A 13,647-nucleotide genomic window follows, 5' to 3' on the forward strand; every position below is an offset into this window, starting at 1 on the left:
ACCTAATTTCCAATCACGCTAATTCGGACTACAGATTATCGTGATCCTATGAATTATGAAACTACAATATGCTAATACTACAATTTCTGAGCTCGCGCTATTACTTGATATTACATCCATAATCATTCTACGTTGAAATTAACAACTAATTTATTTATAAGTGTAAGAATGTACATCATTCCAAAAAAATGAACAAAACATGCTGATCACTCACGTTCGTCAAATTAGAATTATTTATTCTTTCGTCGTAGATGAATTCACTAAAACTTGATATACGTATAGATATATATGATTTAAAGCACTCGACGCAGGATGTGTAATTGCATGAGAACTAAAAATCAGTTACACATGAACTAATCGAACCAACTTAATTACGGACACCATAGTTGTCGAAGAAATGATTGCAAACCTAATCGGAGAATTCATGGCGCCATATTGCACGATATAGTATGAAACAATTTTCCAAGAAATGAAATGATTCAACGAATTTCTTATCTCTCTGTTATCTAAACATTTTACATCTATCAAAGACGAAATTTTGCTATTCGTTTCGTCGAAGAATTTCTCTCTATTGCGCGTAATCCCTGAAAAAATCTACGCGGTAGATTTCTGCAAAGTATAAAACAATTTTAATCGTACAAGATACCAAGCCTATCGAGAAACCGGAAACGAATTTGCACGAAGAAGCGGTGTGCAATAACAGAGCGAATCCGTGATGAGAATCACCGATTAGCTTTGTTTCTGTAAAAAAAAAATGAAACTGAAATTAAAGGTAAATATCGTGGTCTCGACACGCGTGTGCTCAGCACGAAAACTGCAAAATCGCACACGAGCCTGCATACAATGCGAGAAAAGAGAGTCCGTCGACAATGGTGAAAGAAGAATACGGAAAATTAGACACAGTGCCAGAGGATCGACGTGAATCGCTTTTACATCGGTCAACTGTGGAGAAATCAAACAGAAGTCTGTCCGACCGTATGAAACGCGAAATAATTACGTCGGTTGTTTCTTTATTTCACCTTTATGCGGTGCTCTCGATTGCATGATTTCTGTGAAGTTACAAAGGAACGCGGAAACATGCCGGTGTGTAACTTTTCTGAAATGCAAACATTTCTTTTGGCCAAATCGTCATAACTTAACGAGACATACGACAATTTCAGCAATAATAACTTCCAGCGTTCGCATCAGGGAAAATAAATAATAACTAAATTACAGACTAACTTGTTACGTAATGTTTTATAATGGGCGCTATTTATTGTTAAATAAGTGGGAATTAAGATAATTCACGAAATAGATGTTTGGTGTACGTATTGAAATACATTAAACAAACGATACTGGTATTTATTGCTTCGTTGAATTCGAAAATGGTTAGTCTTAAAAATGTGATAAATCGGAGATAAAACGAATGATATAGAATAACATGGAATATCGCAAGATAAATGAAATGGCGTAAGGTGAAGAAAAACGTCCTTAATGTTCCTAGTAAAATACATATAATACCTGATACACGCAAAAAGATAATTTCACGGTGGAAAGGGTTTTCTACACTGACCAAACTACAGATAGAAACAAAAAAGACTACAACGACTCGTGGAGTGTGTGTAACACCTATTGATAAGTAATTATCCCAGCGGTAGCAACAGAAAAATCATGAGACGTAACATGGATAAAAACATAAAAAATAAATAACGCGCCGCGGATTTCAGGAAGTCAGTCAAAGTAAACGATGCAGAAGAGACGCTTTCTCCGGTGGAAAATCTGATTTAGATTAGGCTTATGTATGCTTGTGCAACACATCATGCTGCATATATCGGCGAGAACTTGTATAAGACACGGCCAATAAACTTGCACCGGTGCAGATGGCTGCACTTGCTCAAATGGAAAGATTCGACAAACGCATCGCACTATTACTGATAAATGAACGTCATTTGCGTTAGGACAATTAGGTATACGATATCTGGAAGGATGGAGACGCGAGTCTGTAAATAACTGTAAATAACTTAAGTATTCTGGAAGTAATGGCAATATTTATATTATCGAAAACGAATTTGTATTTGAGATATAACATGAAGATGTGTACATGAAGAAGAATGATATATACCTAGAAAAATTTGGAAAATTCGAATACTGGCTTTCGAAGAATGAAAAATAAGTATAAGAAAAAAACGACTGAGACTACTTTATGAAATTGAATTATACGTTAATATACATCATGGCCAAGCCAACTTTTATTGCAATCGTTCATAATTTCCTCCTGAGTATAATTAGAACGACAATCGCTGGCAAACCACAAAATAACTTGCCTCAACAGTGATGCAACAGAATACACGGAATGTAATAGGTTAGTGTAATGAAACATATTGAACGTAACTACACCTGCAACAGGATTAAAGGCAAGAAATATAAGTAGGCATCTGCTCTTGGTTTCCAGCATTAACCGTCCTCAATGGTGAACAAGCCACGAAAAAATTTTTATTTGAAGGTATCATAACATTTGGATCGGCAATTCCATCATTATTACTTGAAATTTTTGGTGAAAGAATTCCAAAATTCTGAATTGAGAAATCAATATCACTGTCTGAATAAGAAAATTTGTAGATGATAGAATATTTATCTTTCCTCGGTACTAAAGGACATGATTAATTAAAAACTCAAAATTTGTCATTTGAATAGAATTTTCTATCCAATGTGAATCATCGCAAGAGAACAATGACACAAATCCTATCACCAGTTTATCGAATAATAAAGCATCATAGTTAACTCTAATAGTACATAGATAACTCAATAAAATACTTCTATCTTTAATACCTATAATACCTATAATCTTTGATTAACTGAAAGCAGTTTTTAGTAATATCGAAGGCCTTTTTCCTTTTGTGCGTTTCTGACTTTTTCACGCTTAATTTTTATCATTATGCGTTCCCGCTTAGAGTAATTACTTAACGCTACTTGACTATATGTATACGCTGATTAAGGTTATTGTAAGTACCGTTATATGACATCAGAATACAACATTATAAAAACCAAAGTTCGTACAATGAAATATTAATATGTAAATATTGTAAGTTATAAATAACATGATAATGCTATACAAAAAAACCTATTATATATTTGTGTGAAATATAATTATTGTAGTTCTATTGATTTACAATTTAGTAGCTAAAAATGTAAAGTGCTAGTAAAAATTTATGAAAGAAACAACTATGTCAGGAAAAATACACCAGCTGTTTTCGTGAGTTATCTAAGTAACGTGTGCAACAAGTAAAGTAGATCTATGGGAATCGTGCCTCAGATATCGCATTATGATACTACTTTACGATTTAGTTCAGTATTGCTTCTTTTATTATATTATTTAATAGATTCCATGACTAATATTCTCGGGATCTCAGTCTCAAGAACAAGAACGGCATTCAATACGATCACTCTTATTTGTAATACAAATTAGAACAAATAGTACGCAATACATTTTTACATCTATTGTGTTTCTTAAAATATAAAACACTCGTGTTTCTCTTGATTTCTCTTTAACTCCTTCACTTCAGAGAATTTATTCGGGATATACCCATCGTATTGTTACAAGAAATAAAATGTCCAAAAACCTATCGAAAAATTTCAATGCCACTATAAAAACTAGCTCCTTTCCAACCCTCTCTACCTTGAACTTAAAAACTTTATTTTTATTGCCGTTATTAATCTACTTAATTAAATTAATTCAGCAAAGATGAATTTCGTTAAACCCGTTTTCACAATCGAGCGTTATGATCGCAGTTTACTAAAACCTGTCAACAAACTAAAATAATATTCTTCGTCCAATCTGTGGCCAATAAGAAACAACATTGAGTGAATTCAGAAATAGCTGATACGCTCTAATTTTTTTCGCGTCCAGCATTAATCGATCAAGGATCCTGCTATCCTTCCGATGAGACTGATAAGGATACTAGAAATCCAGTGGTAAGAGTAGACGACCTTGTACCGTGCACCTTATTCTACAAGACGATCTATAAATCCACGGATCGATGCTCGAAATGTTAATGTTGTCCATAATTATATGCAACCAGGGAGATGGATAATAACGGGATATTGCAAAGCATCGTCAAGCCTCATAAAAACCGTTCCAGATTAATAAACGTCTCTCTTTGCGCAATATTTCCCTTATGTCTACCGCTCTGTCGTTTCTATATCTAAGGTTTACAAAAATTTCTCTTGTGCAACGACATATCGGTGAGTATACAGTCTTCTCGTTAGGTGGACGAGTGAGATGAGCTCTTAATGCGTTTTAGGTACGAGATATGAAGAAACGATAGTTTTCAATATACGCAATATTTGTCCACTTGGATGATCTTAAATAACGTTTGCACGCACGGAGGAAGGGAATATTTGTCCGCAATAAAGAATAGAGATCAATTTGTACTCGTTCATCGACAGAGAAACAAACGATAAGGATCGAGTTCGGACATATTTCACGTTTGACGAATGATGTCAATTATAGTCTTCTGTTGCATTCGCTACGCTTTATTTACAGATTTACTTTTTCTTCTGTGTTTTTTGCTAGAAATTTGCAGAATGTTTTAATTCCCTATGGAAAAACATATGGTAATTTATAACGGATAAACATTATTAACTAAAATTAGACATTCATAAGTTTAGTCATAGATAATTTTTTAAATAGATGTATAAAATACTTACATGATAATAAAAAATTCGAATAAGCTGCAGAGCATAGACAACTTTCGTTACAAGTTATTCTACGCGCAATTTTAATTCGGCTTGCCGCGAATCATCATTATAACGCGCGTGTTCACAATTGTTCGACTTTCATTATTCAAGGTTTCACGCTCGTGTTCTCCTGATTATTATAACAAAGATCCACTTTTTCCGTGTTTCTATTGTATAGTTTAAACATTCAAATACAGATATTTCTCCGTATTCTTTAGTCATTATTATCTCACGATAAGGTCAATCTTGTATAACGAAGACACGCTACATTACATTATTAAAGTAGCCAGCCCCTTCGTCGACGAAACGAAATCCGCTGACCTCATCCTGCTGCTTCTTTTTTTCGCATTGCGATTCGATTGCGCAAAACTGAGCAAGGAATACGAAGTGCCGTAACACGGGAAGCAACGCCTGTAATAGATGTGTAATTTAGATTAAGGATCGTGGATGATGTGCATTAACTTTCAGTAAGATCGGCCGACCTCTTCTCCTCCGAACTTCATCAACGAACAGCCAACGGAACCATTAATATTTCCAGACAAATTGCGTATTTGTACAAAAGGCATTCAATAACACCAGCGACTGTCCTATTTTTTTTTTTTTTTTTTTTCGAGAAACGCTTAAATCTCAACATATTTACGAAATGCTAAACGAGTTTCTACCTTGCGCTAATCCTTCGAGAATCAAACCATCGAACTAAACTCAAGACTCGGAACTCATTTAATGTTGCAAAATACATTTTGGGACACGTTGTTGCTTGACGATTAATACTCCATTTGGGATTAATAATAAAGATCCAATAATTTTACGTTACTCAATATTACATTCTATAATACGAAACATCGCGGAGCAAACAGATATTTAACTTCTTCATCGAACAACTACAAATGAAACTCATCTTAGTGCTGGACAAAACTTGCAGATTTTTAAGCTATTAATGAAACATTATTTACCTTTAGAGAGACATAAATGTAACCACCATGAAAGTCGATCACGGATTATTTCTGGTCAATTGCATTCCCGTTCGGAACGTATTGTACGAACGTTTAAATACCACATGAAACTTCCGCAACATGTACAATACAAATTGTCAAAATAAAATTAAACGATGAAAAATTACAACGTTTAAATGCTTATGTGCAATGTAAAGGAGCGTATCGCCGCTGCAATTGCATTTCTTTTTCCAAATGTAAAAATCATTTCTCATTTTAAATCTGCCTCTGAATATCCACCATGAAATTCCTCGGAACTAGGAAAAGTATAAAAACGGTCAATTTTCAAGCCACGTGTAAACGAAAATAACTACGTATAGAATTAATTAGTCGCATCTAGGGTAATTACACCAGAATAATTGATCGCTCTAAGCCGACTAGTCGACTGTTTTCACGATCCTGGCGTATTTAGCGAGCTCAGGTGACACCGTATCGAAATCTAAAACAGATAATCCTACAACTGCGCGCTCGCTGTAACGTATAAAATTTAATAAATAGTTGATATCTGAGCAGCTTATATAACGGGTGGATAGAACACAATTCTCGGTGATATGAGGGAATTTTATGAAAACTTATAAACTATTAGAAAAATGGATCCGCTGTGATTTAATAAATGATAGGCGTAGACTGTTTCCAAAATATTCCAATTTTAGTCGATGAGTACATAAGTACCTATATCTTTAATTGATCAGATTTCTGCTTATAAATAGCAGAATGGAATAGTTAAACTATAATCAACAATTTGACTCTCGAAGAAGACCGATAGAAATGTAATTCCATAAATAAGTAATATGACCTTCAAAGTGTTGAACTTAATATAGCAAACCGCTAGTTTTAATCGCTTCGTATTAATATACACATTTTATTCATTAAATGAACCTGACATTAAATTCGAGATCTAAATAAGTGCAAAGCTTGGAACAACTATTTTCTATCACGCTCACAACAATGTCACTGTTCAATGACACGCATAATTGCGTCCGGCTAAACCGTTCTGTCCACCGTGCACCGCTCCAACAGGCCAAGACTGTGCAAACGCCAGCTGCCACAGGATTCGTCATGCGAAAATATCTACAGGGATTGGAAAAGCACAAAATTTACGAACACCCGTTGTATTATTTGCTACGAAAGACCGGCGCACGACTAGGCGTGGTCCACGCGAACCTGCAGTTCTCTTTCCTTCCTTTCTTTTCCTCCGCGTTCATTTCTATCCGTATCTCTCGACTATCCGCTATCGAGCCGCTTTTCAACGATACACTTGCGAGCACGTTCGAGGTAAGCACGCAATGTAACCCTCCGGTGTTCGTACAATTTCGGTTTCACCCGTAGTTAATAAGGTGAACTTCTCTTTTATAAGATATCAGATCTTAACGATTTTTATTTTTAATTAATTTTTAAAATGCCACGAACTGTCGTGTGTATCGATAGCTATTAACGAGTGTTTGTTGGATGTTTAGTTTCAGTAGTTTTTAAACAAATTAGTAAATAGACTGCGAATGTTTACGCAAATTTATATTTTTATGAATACAATTAAATAATTTAAATTCAAATGGAGATTTGTTTTCTCTTCTAAGTAATGTAAAGGTTGCTATTTTTTATATCTTTTTAATCATCCGTAATTTTCTGAACGCTTCTGTCGTATTCTGTGAATCCTACCATGCGAATTAAACTTGATTGCGATTCAACTCCAATATCGTAATAAAATGAAAATGCATGCCAGTGACGAGGATTCCGGTATTTACGCGAGTGAGCTGAAGCGTTTCAGCTATGATTTCGCGAGAGAGGCGAGAATAGGAAAGTAATTACGACAGAGAACGAAAGGACGAGGTATCGCTGTCGAATTCGAACTAGAACGGACCTTGATTGATGGATTCGTTTATGTTGTTAATTTTAAATGCTGTTCTAACAACAGTACGCACGTGGCAATGCTATGATATTGAAGAGTGCTATCAAAGTTCGAGACACTCGATGTATGCGATGATCAGTGTAATTGAGATTCAATGTTTGGCATTATTGATGACCATCGAAGAAAAATCATATGACAGAATTTTGAAATTCTTGTTATTTGATTATCTCGTAAAATTCAATAGTTTGAATAAATGTAACGTAATAGGTATATTTCCCTTTCCCTTTCCTTCTTCGAGTGATTTAACGAACAACTGAAATGCGTTTGGCGCAACGTTACAACCGATACCCGTTACTTCTACTTACGATTAAAACTTTCCAATCGTGGACACGTGACTAGGGGCCATGCTTATGACTTTGTTGGACGATGAAAGGATTCGCGACGGTCATTTTTGCAGCTGGCGAACACGTTCCGATAACCTTTGCGTTAGGGGAACGTCCGAGATGATCTTCGTCGTGATTGTACAGTGCATAGCATCGGGAAATCGATTCGACGATCGAACAACTTTGATCTCTATCTCTTCCATATATGAGGTGTATGTTTTGGAATAACAATGATGGGTTTACAGAAGAATCTCGTTACGGTTATGTTGTGAATGTTTATTTCAGTTTCAAAGTAAACCGTGGTACTCGAGTTACGCGTAAATTCTAATCAAGTATCGATAATCTCTTCCTAAAGCAGAATACTATTACTTTCTACGTTACCTTTATAAGCTAGAAATACGCGCTTTGAATAAAATTTCCATTAAATAGATCTGGCATAACTGTTAGAATAAAACGTAAAGTTTATTAATCTCTCAAATAGTCTCACTACAAGACACTCTAAAGAATCATTTTTAAGTTATCTATTCACAGAAAAATATCAAGATCTCTTAACTTGTTTAAGAATAAAAAGATTCACAACTTAGATTAAATCATTAACTGAAAATAAGACCAAAAGATGCAACTAGATTCATCTTTCGATCGAGAAAACAAACTAAAAAAAAAGAAGTCGCGGCTCTATTAACGCTCATTTTATGGAAAGTGAATTCATCGATACCGGACACTTTCTATCGAGAAACCAACAGCACGTTTCTATCTTCTAAATAATGTAATTAGTTTCTTTTCCTATTACAATTTTCTCCTTTCTGCCTCTTTTCAACCGATTTTGTTTAATCATTTTTTATGTTCAAACAGTTTCGAAATAACGCTTAACGTAAGTGGTATACCGTAAATTGCTAACTCCCAATCATGGTTTACCAACTTAGCAACTCGTGTTTCTGCGCATTCACGTGATAGATTTTTTCGATTGATAACCTCCCTAAATCGCATGACGCGATTAGGTTAACGTTACACGCGTCAAAGACCAACGGGAAACAGTGAAACGAGCACGATGAAGATGCGACTTAACGACAGGAAGCGAAGGAACGCGTCGCATTCTCCACGATAAAAACGCCTAGGATTTCCTTCTCGAATCACCGCTGTCGTACAGGCCATTCATACAAATAACTTGCTTCCTCGATTACTAATTATCCATATGCAGGTTCAATTACGAGACGTATTCAAATAACAAGGATTAATTCGTTCCACTGGCGCGGTAGCCTTCGATGGAAATGAAAAGAAGAAAAAAAGTAAATTAATACCGCCACCATACTAAATGCGATATCGGCAACACAATATCCTTGACACAAAATTGAGATAGAGGTACTCTTGGATCATATTTTGAAGAAAAAAGATTACTGACAAGTATCGCGAGCAAATATAAGGACAACTCTGTAGCTGATTAAAAATTTGTATAATCAATGTATTCGTGGCTTCGGTGAAAGTTTGAAACATAAAAATCTCTGAAATGAATCGATGTTTAAAATTAGAAACAGAATTGTTATAAATAAATATTCAAGCAAAGAACACATTTAAAGAAACTGAAATAAAAAAACTTATTAATGTATAAAGAGAATATAATCATTAATTTCTTAATCGGAATAGAATGCAGATATAAATCATGTCTCGAATAAAATAAAACTCTCCAGTATAATTTATAGTTTCAGTAACAGTTACAAAAAGTCAAATCATTCATAAGCGCATTCGATAAAAAAAATTCTATTATAAAATCTTCCATAGCATCCTTTATATCTATTCTAGAATGTAATATCTATTATATAATCGTAAAACGACATATGTTATCACATAATAAATCATACTCTAAAGATTTCCTACATTTTAAAAGTAACATTAATGAGTATAAAGTTATAATACTAAATCAACCGAAATCGTTTATTATGCGTTAAGATGTAATTAAGTTTTCGCTGCTATCTAAATGTAATCTTTATGCGGAATTGGTTCTTCTATGATAAACATTTACTTACCTGAGTACTATGCTCACGAAGACCATCGGTTGTGACGAAAAGCAGCACCACCAATGTCACCACCGTGCACCACGAAAATCTTCGTACCATTCTGCAAAACAACATACTTGCTTTAGTTACATTTTTTCACTTATTGTTTGTTGATGGATTAACATGGTGTCTATAACTAATTACCTGTTTATATATTTTTATAGATTTTTATATTTTTCTATATGAATCTACGATCTCCATCCCCTTTCTCGGATCACCCTATACGCAAGATCCCATAATGCAGACGCGTGAAAGTCAAGCACCACCTTCTACATTTAAGTCTACTTTTACTCGTATAATTCTTGGCCTATTAACTGGTGAGTATATTTCTCGATAACTGTACCATGACGTTAGAGAACACGTAGAAGATCATACTAAAGACTGGGTGATTTTTGCACATCGAATCGAAAAATACTTTTTTCGAAATTTCCCCTGATATTAAATTATATCATCGACGTGTCTTGTCTCGGATCGGATTATTTTTACGTCGTTAAGGATGAATACACAATTATCTCTTTTTCTTCTATATCAAAAAGATCGATCGGAACCTTATTTTTATCCCGCAACGTTGTACCAGAACGCCTTCGCCTCTCTATTCGTTCCATTAAAAATAACAGTACCTGACACGCTGTCATTTAATAATATCACGATCGTTATTCCGTGGTTTTCCGAGAAACGTCAATTCAACTTCTAATTTCCGTTTATGTAATTGTAAACATCGTTAGACGCGTTAGGTCGTTTAATTACATTCGTTGGTATCGCAAATAATTCCGTTGCCTGGAAAAATAACATCTCGAAAGGAGGTCAAGGTACGTTTCGTGTCAACTGGAAAGGTTTAAAAATGCCCATAGTTCCTCCCCACCCTCTGCACTAAATGGTAACCTGAATCGGTTGCACCGATGCTTCTTATACGCGAGCAATCGATACCAATTTAACTTTCATAGTTATCTTTAAAAAGCGTACAGAAGCTCGACTGTGAGAACATATTCCTCACTTTGGGAGGCTTTGATAGAGTAAAGTATATGAATGACAATATTTAAGCATGTGTCTCTAATGGTTTATGAGCATATAGAAATATTCTCGGAGAAAAGGAAACAAGTTTGACAAAAGGAAAAATTTTCCTCGAGATCTCGATCGCTCTAGTAAATTCTAAATACTGCACCATTAGAAACTGTGTAATGTCAAAGAATTTTTAAGTTCATTAACAAATATAACGTAATGTTCTAATGTAATATACATTATGAACGACAACTCCTTAAAACTTTTTTACAGCTATCATAACGTCAGTTTTCTACGTAGAAGTGCATTTTTTCACATCTTTTTTCTTTAAAAAATCGATTCTTAATTAAAGAATTGTAAAATTATAGAATTTAATCAGAAAAGCGAAAGAGGAAAAGACCTTCACTAATTGCAAGATTATTCTAGTTGAAGCATCAATTCCACTTCATCTAAATTAGGAGGATAAAAAATCGGTTTCTATATGCGGAGAATTTGACAAACGGCAGATCTAACGAGGTCGTCTCAAGTACGCGGCCAGTCGTGATGATCGTGAGCTCTCTCGATCCTCTTTCCTCTGTTAGCGCGAAGATCAGTAAGGAGAGGAGGAAGATCAAGATCAGCTATGGATCGACGACCGTACTCGAAATACCGTTAGACTCAGCTGCGTTGCATTACGATTCATTACCATCGTCCATTCAACTTCTCCTTATTTGCTACCGACAAATCTGTCAACGTTTGTTGCTCGGTTTCCATAGCTTTTTCTCGTATATTTGGGGAACTATACACTAGTAAAAATTGTCAATAAAATGGAAAAAATTTTAATTGCTTTAGTGAATTGGATTGAAGATCTAAATTTGATTTAACGAATTATTTTTATCGACAATTAAGGAAATTCGTTAATTCCTTTGTAATATTATGTATTACAATCTCTGACTAAAAACGTTCTCGAGAGAACAGTACTCCAGCGTCCGATTCCTTTCCACGATCGTTCGTGCGCACGAATCTGTTACGTGCCAATCGAAAGTAAATTCTCTGCTACGGTATATGCACGTATCAAGTTTCGCTCGCGATTGTAAAGCATATTCCGTAGAGAACTGTTTCTTCAATAGAGAATGAATTTTTCGTAAAAGAATTGATTGTTCCTCTTAAACAAGGATATATGTATGTATATACAAAGGTATGGAACGCATAGTACCATTTTTGAATAAAATACCAAAACTCGTATAAAGAACATAATTATAACGCGAACTGGGGCTTAATATAACGAACTATACGCTTTCTTTCAATTGCTCAATTTCGATACACATATAAAAGAATACATACTTTCATTTCGCAAAACAAAACAATATCGAAAACTGACGAGATAAGGAAAGAAATTTCTCCGAAGCACGTTGCTCATGCATCGCTGATTTCGAGGCCAATTTTCAGTATTACTGTTCGATTTAAATTTCTTTGTCGTGCTCGACGAACAGACTACCGCACCGAACCTCGTCGCAGAGAAAAGATCATTTCGGCACGGCCTGCTCAAGTAACTGAGTTTTACGTAAGAAATGCCGGGAACATCTGGAAGTTTGCGCGCGTGAAAGTGGACTACCAAGTTACAGGCAACGGTCAGTTAATTCCGCGACCGTTCGGTTAATATTCTGCAACAGCAGCCAGTTCCCGTAGAGATTACGGAACAGCCAAGCACACAGATTCGATAACCAACTTTTTCATTAACCGACTATCGTTCGAATGGGTTTTCCGATGTATTTCTATTGCAGCTACTCTCAGGAAAATTCCTAACTGACACATCGACGAGATCTTCTTCCCTCAAACACTAAGTTTCGATCGATTCAAATTATTTTAGTTTCGCGTTATCGATGTTGAATACCGAGACGAAGCCGAGGTATATTTTTGCACGACCCGATCATCGATATCACCGATTAAACGCACCGAACGATTACACAACTAGTTTAAGGACGATCGTTCTATGCTCCTTATTATCGTCCATCAACCTCGAGGATCGTCTCTACTACGTAACCAACCATAAGTCAACTAACGAAGCGCAGAACACTAGAAAAAAAGTGAAACACAATCTAGGAGGCTCATCTTATTTCTCGCTCATTGCAACAACGACCTTGCCAAGTTTCATTTCAATAGACGACTTATGATTTTCCCATGTCAAAACAAAAGAACTGAATGTTCCAGACGCACTTGAATTCCACTCACCTTGCAACTTCTTAGACAAACCCGATCCAATGTATCATTTCAGTCCACCTGTCTTGTCGTGGTTCCTCCTACACGCTCAAAGATGCCCTCGCTTTCAGCGTACACAAATTATCAGAATCAATCACAAGGATCACGTTTTACTCTGTATCAAACGTATAGCAAGAGAACATTCAACTATCGAACTATCGAATCAATCCATTTGTTGATTACGTTTTGCACGTCCGCAAGTTCAAAACGAAAAAGGTTCCTCGAAAATCACTGAGAAGAAATCGAAGTAAGTTTGTAACGAGTGTATTGACCGTACACGTAACTCGATCAGGTCAAATGGAAGCGATCGACGCGCATCTTCGCGAGATATTCGGCTTTGCACCGGTGGCAACGCGTGATAGTATGTTTAGGACGTTAGTCGTCGGAATGCTCGGAGACAAATGGAAGTCGATCGAACGACC

The 13,647-nt window shown here is 35.5% G+C and overlaps 1 protein-coding gene across 7 annotated transcripts in view; it reads right to left on the reverse strand.

The window, feature by feature from the left end:
* The window catches only part of LOC100741831 (mucin-19), a 44,569-nt gene extending 30,928 nt beyond the window's left edge, over positions 1 to 13,641 (reverse strand). For all 7 annotated transcript variants that reach the window (XM_024370592.2, XM_024370589.2, XM_033323190.1 and 4 more), the window contains exons 1-2: positions 13,199 to 13,641; positions 9,959 to 10,049 (exon numbers count right to left, since the gene is read on the reverse strand). In XM_024370592.2, coding sequence (XP_024226360.1) covers positions 9,959 to 10,048 — 90 coding nt within the window. In that variant the 5' untranslated portion in view covers position 10,049; positions 13,199 to 13,641. The remainder of the gene's footprint in view (positions 1 to 9,958; positions 10,050 to 13,198) is intronic.
* Positions 13,642 to 13,647: the final 6 nt, after the last annotated feature.

Source organism: Bombus impatiens, unplaced genomic scaffold (assembly GCF_000188095.3).
Source record: "Bombus impatiens unplaced genomic scaffold, BIMP_2.2 scf_0837, whole genome shotgun sequence".
Classification (NCBI taxonomy): Eukaryota; Metazoa; Arthropoda; class Insecta; order Hymenoptera; family Apidae; genus Bombus; species Bombus impatiens.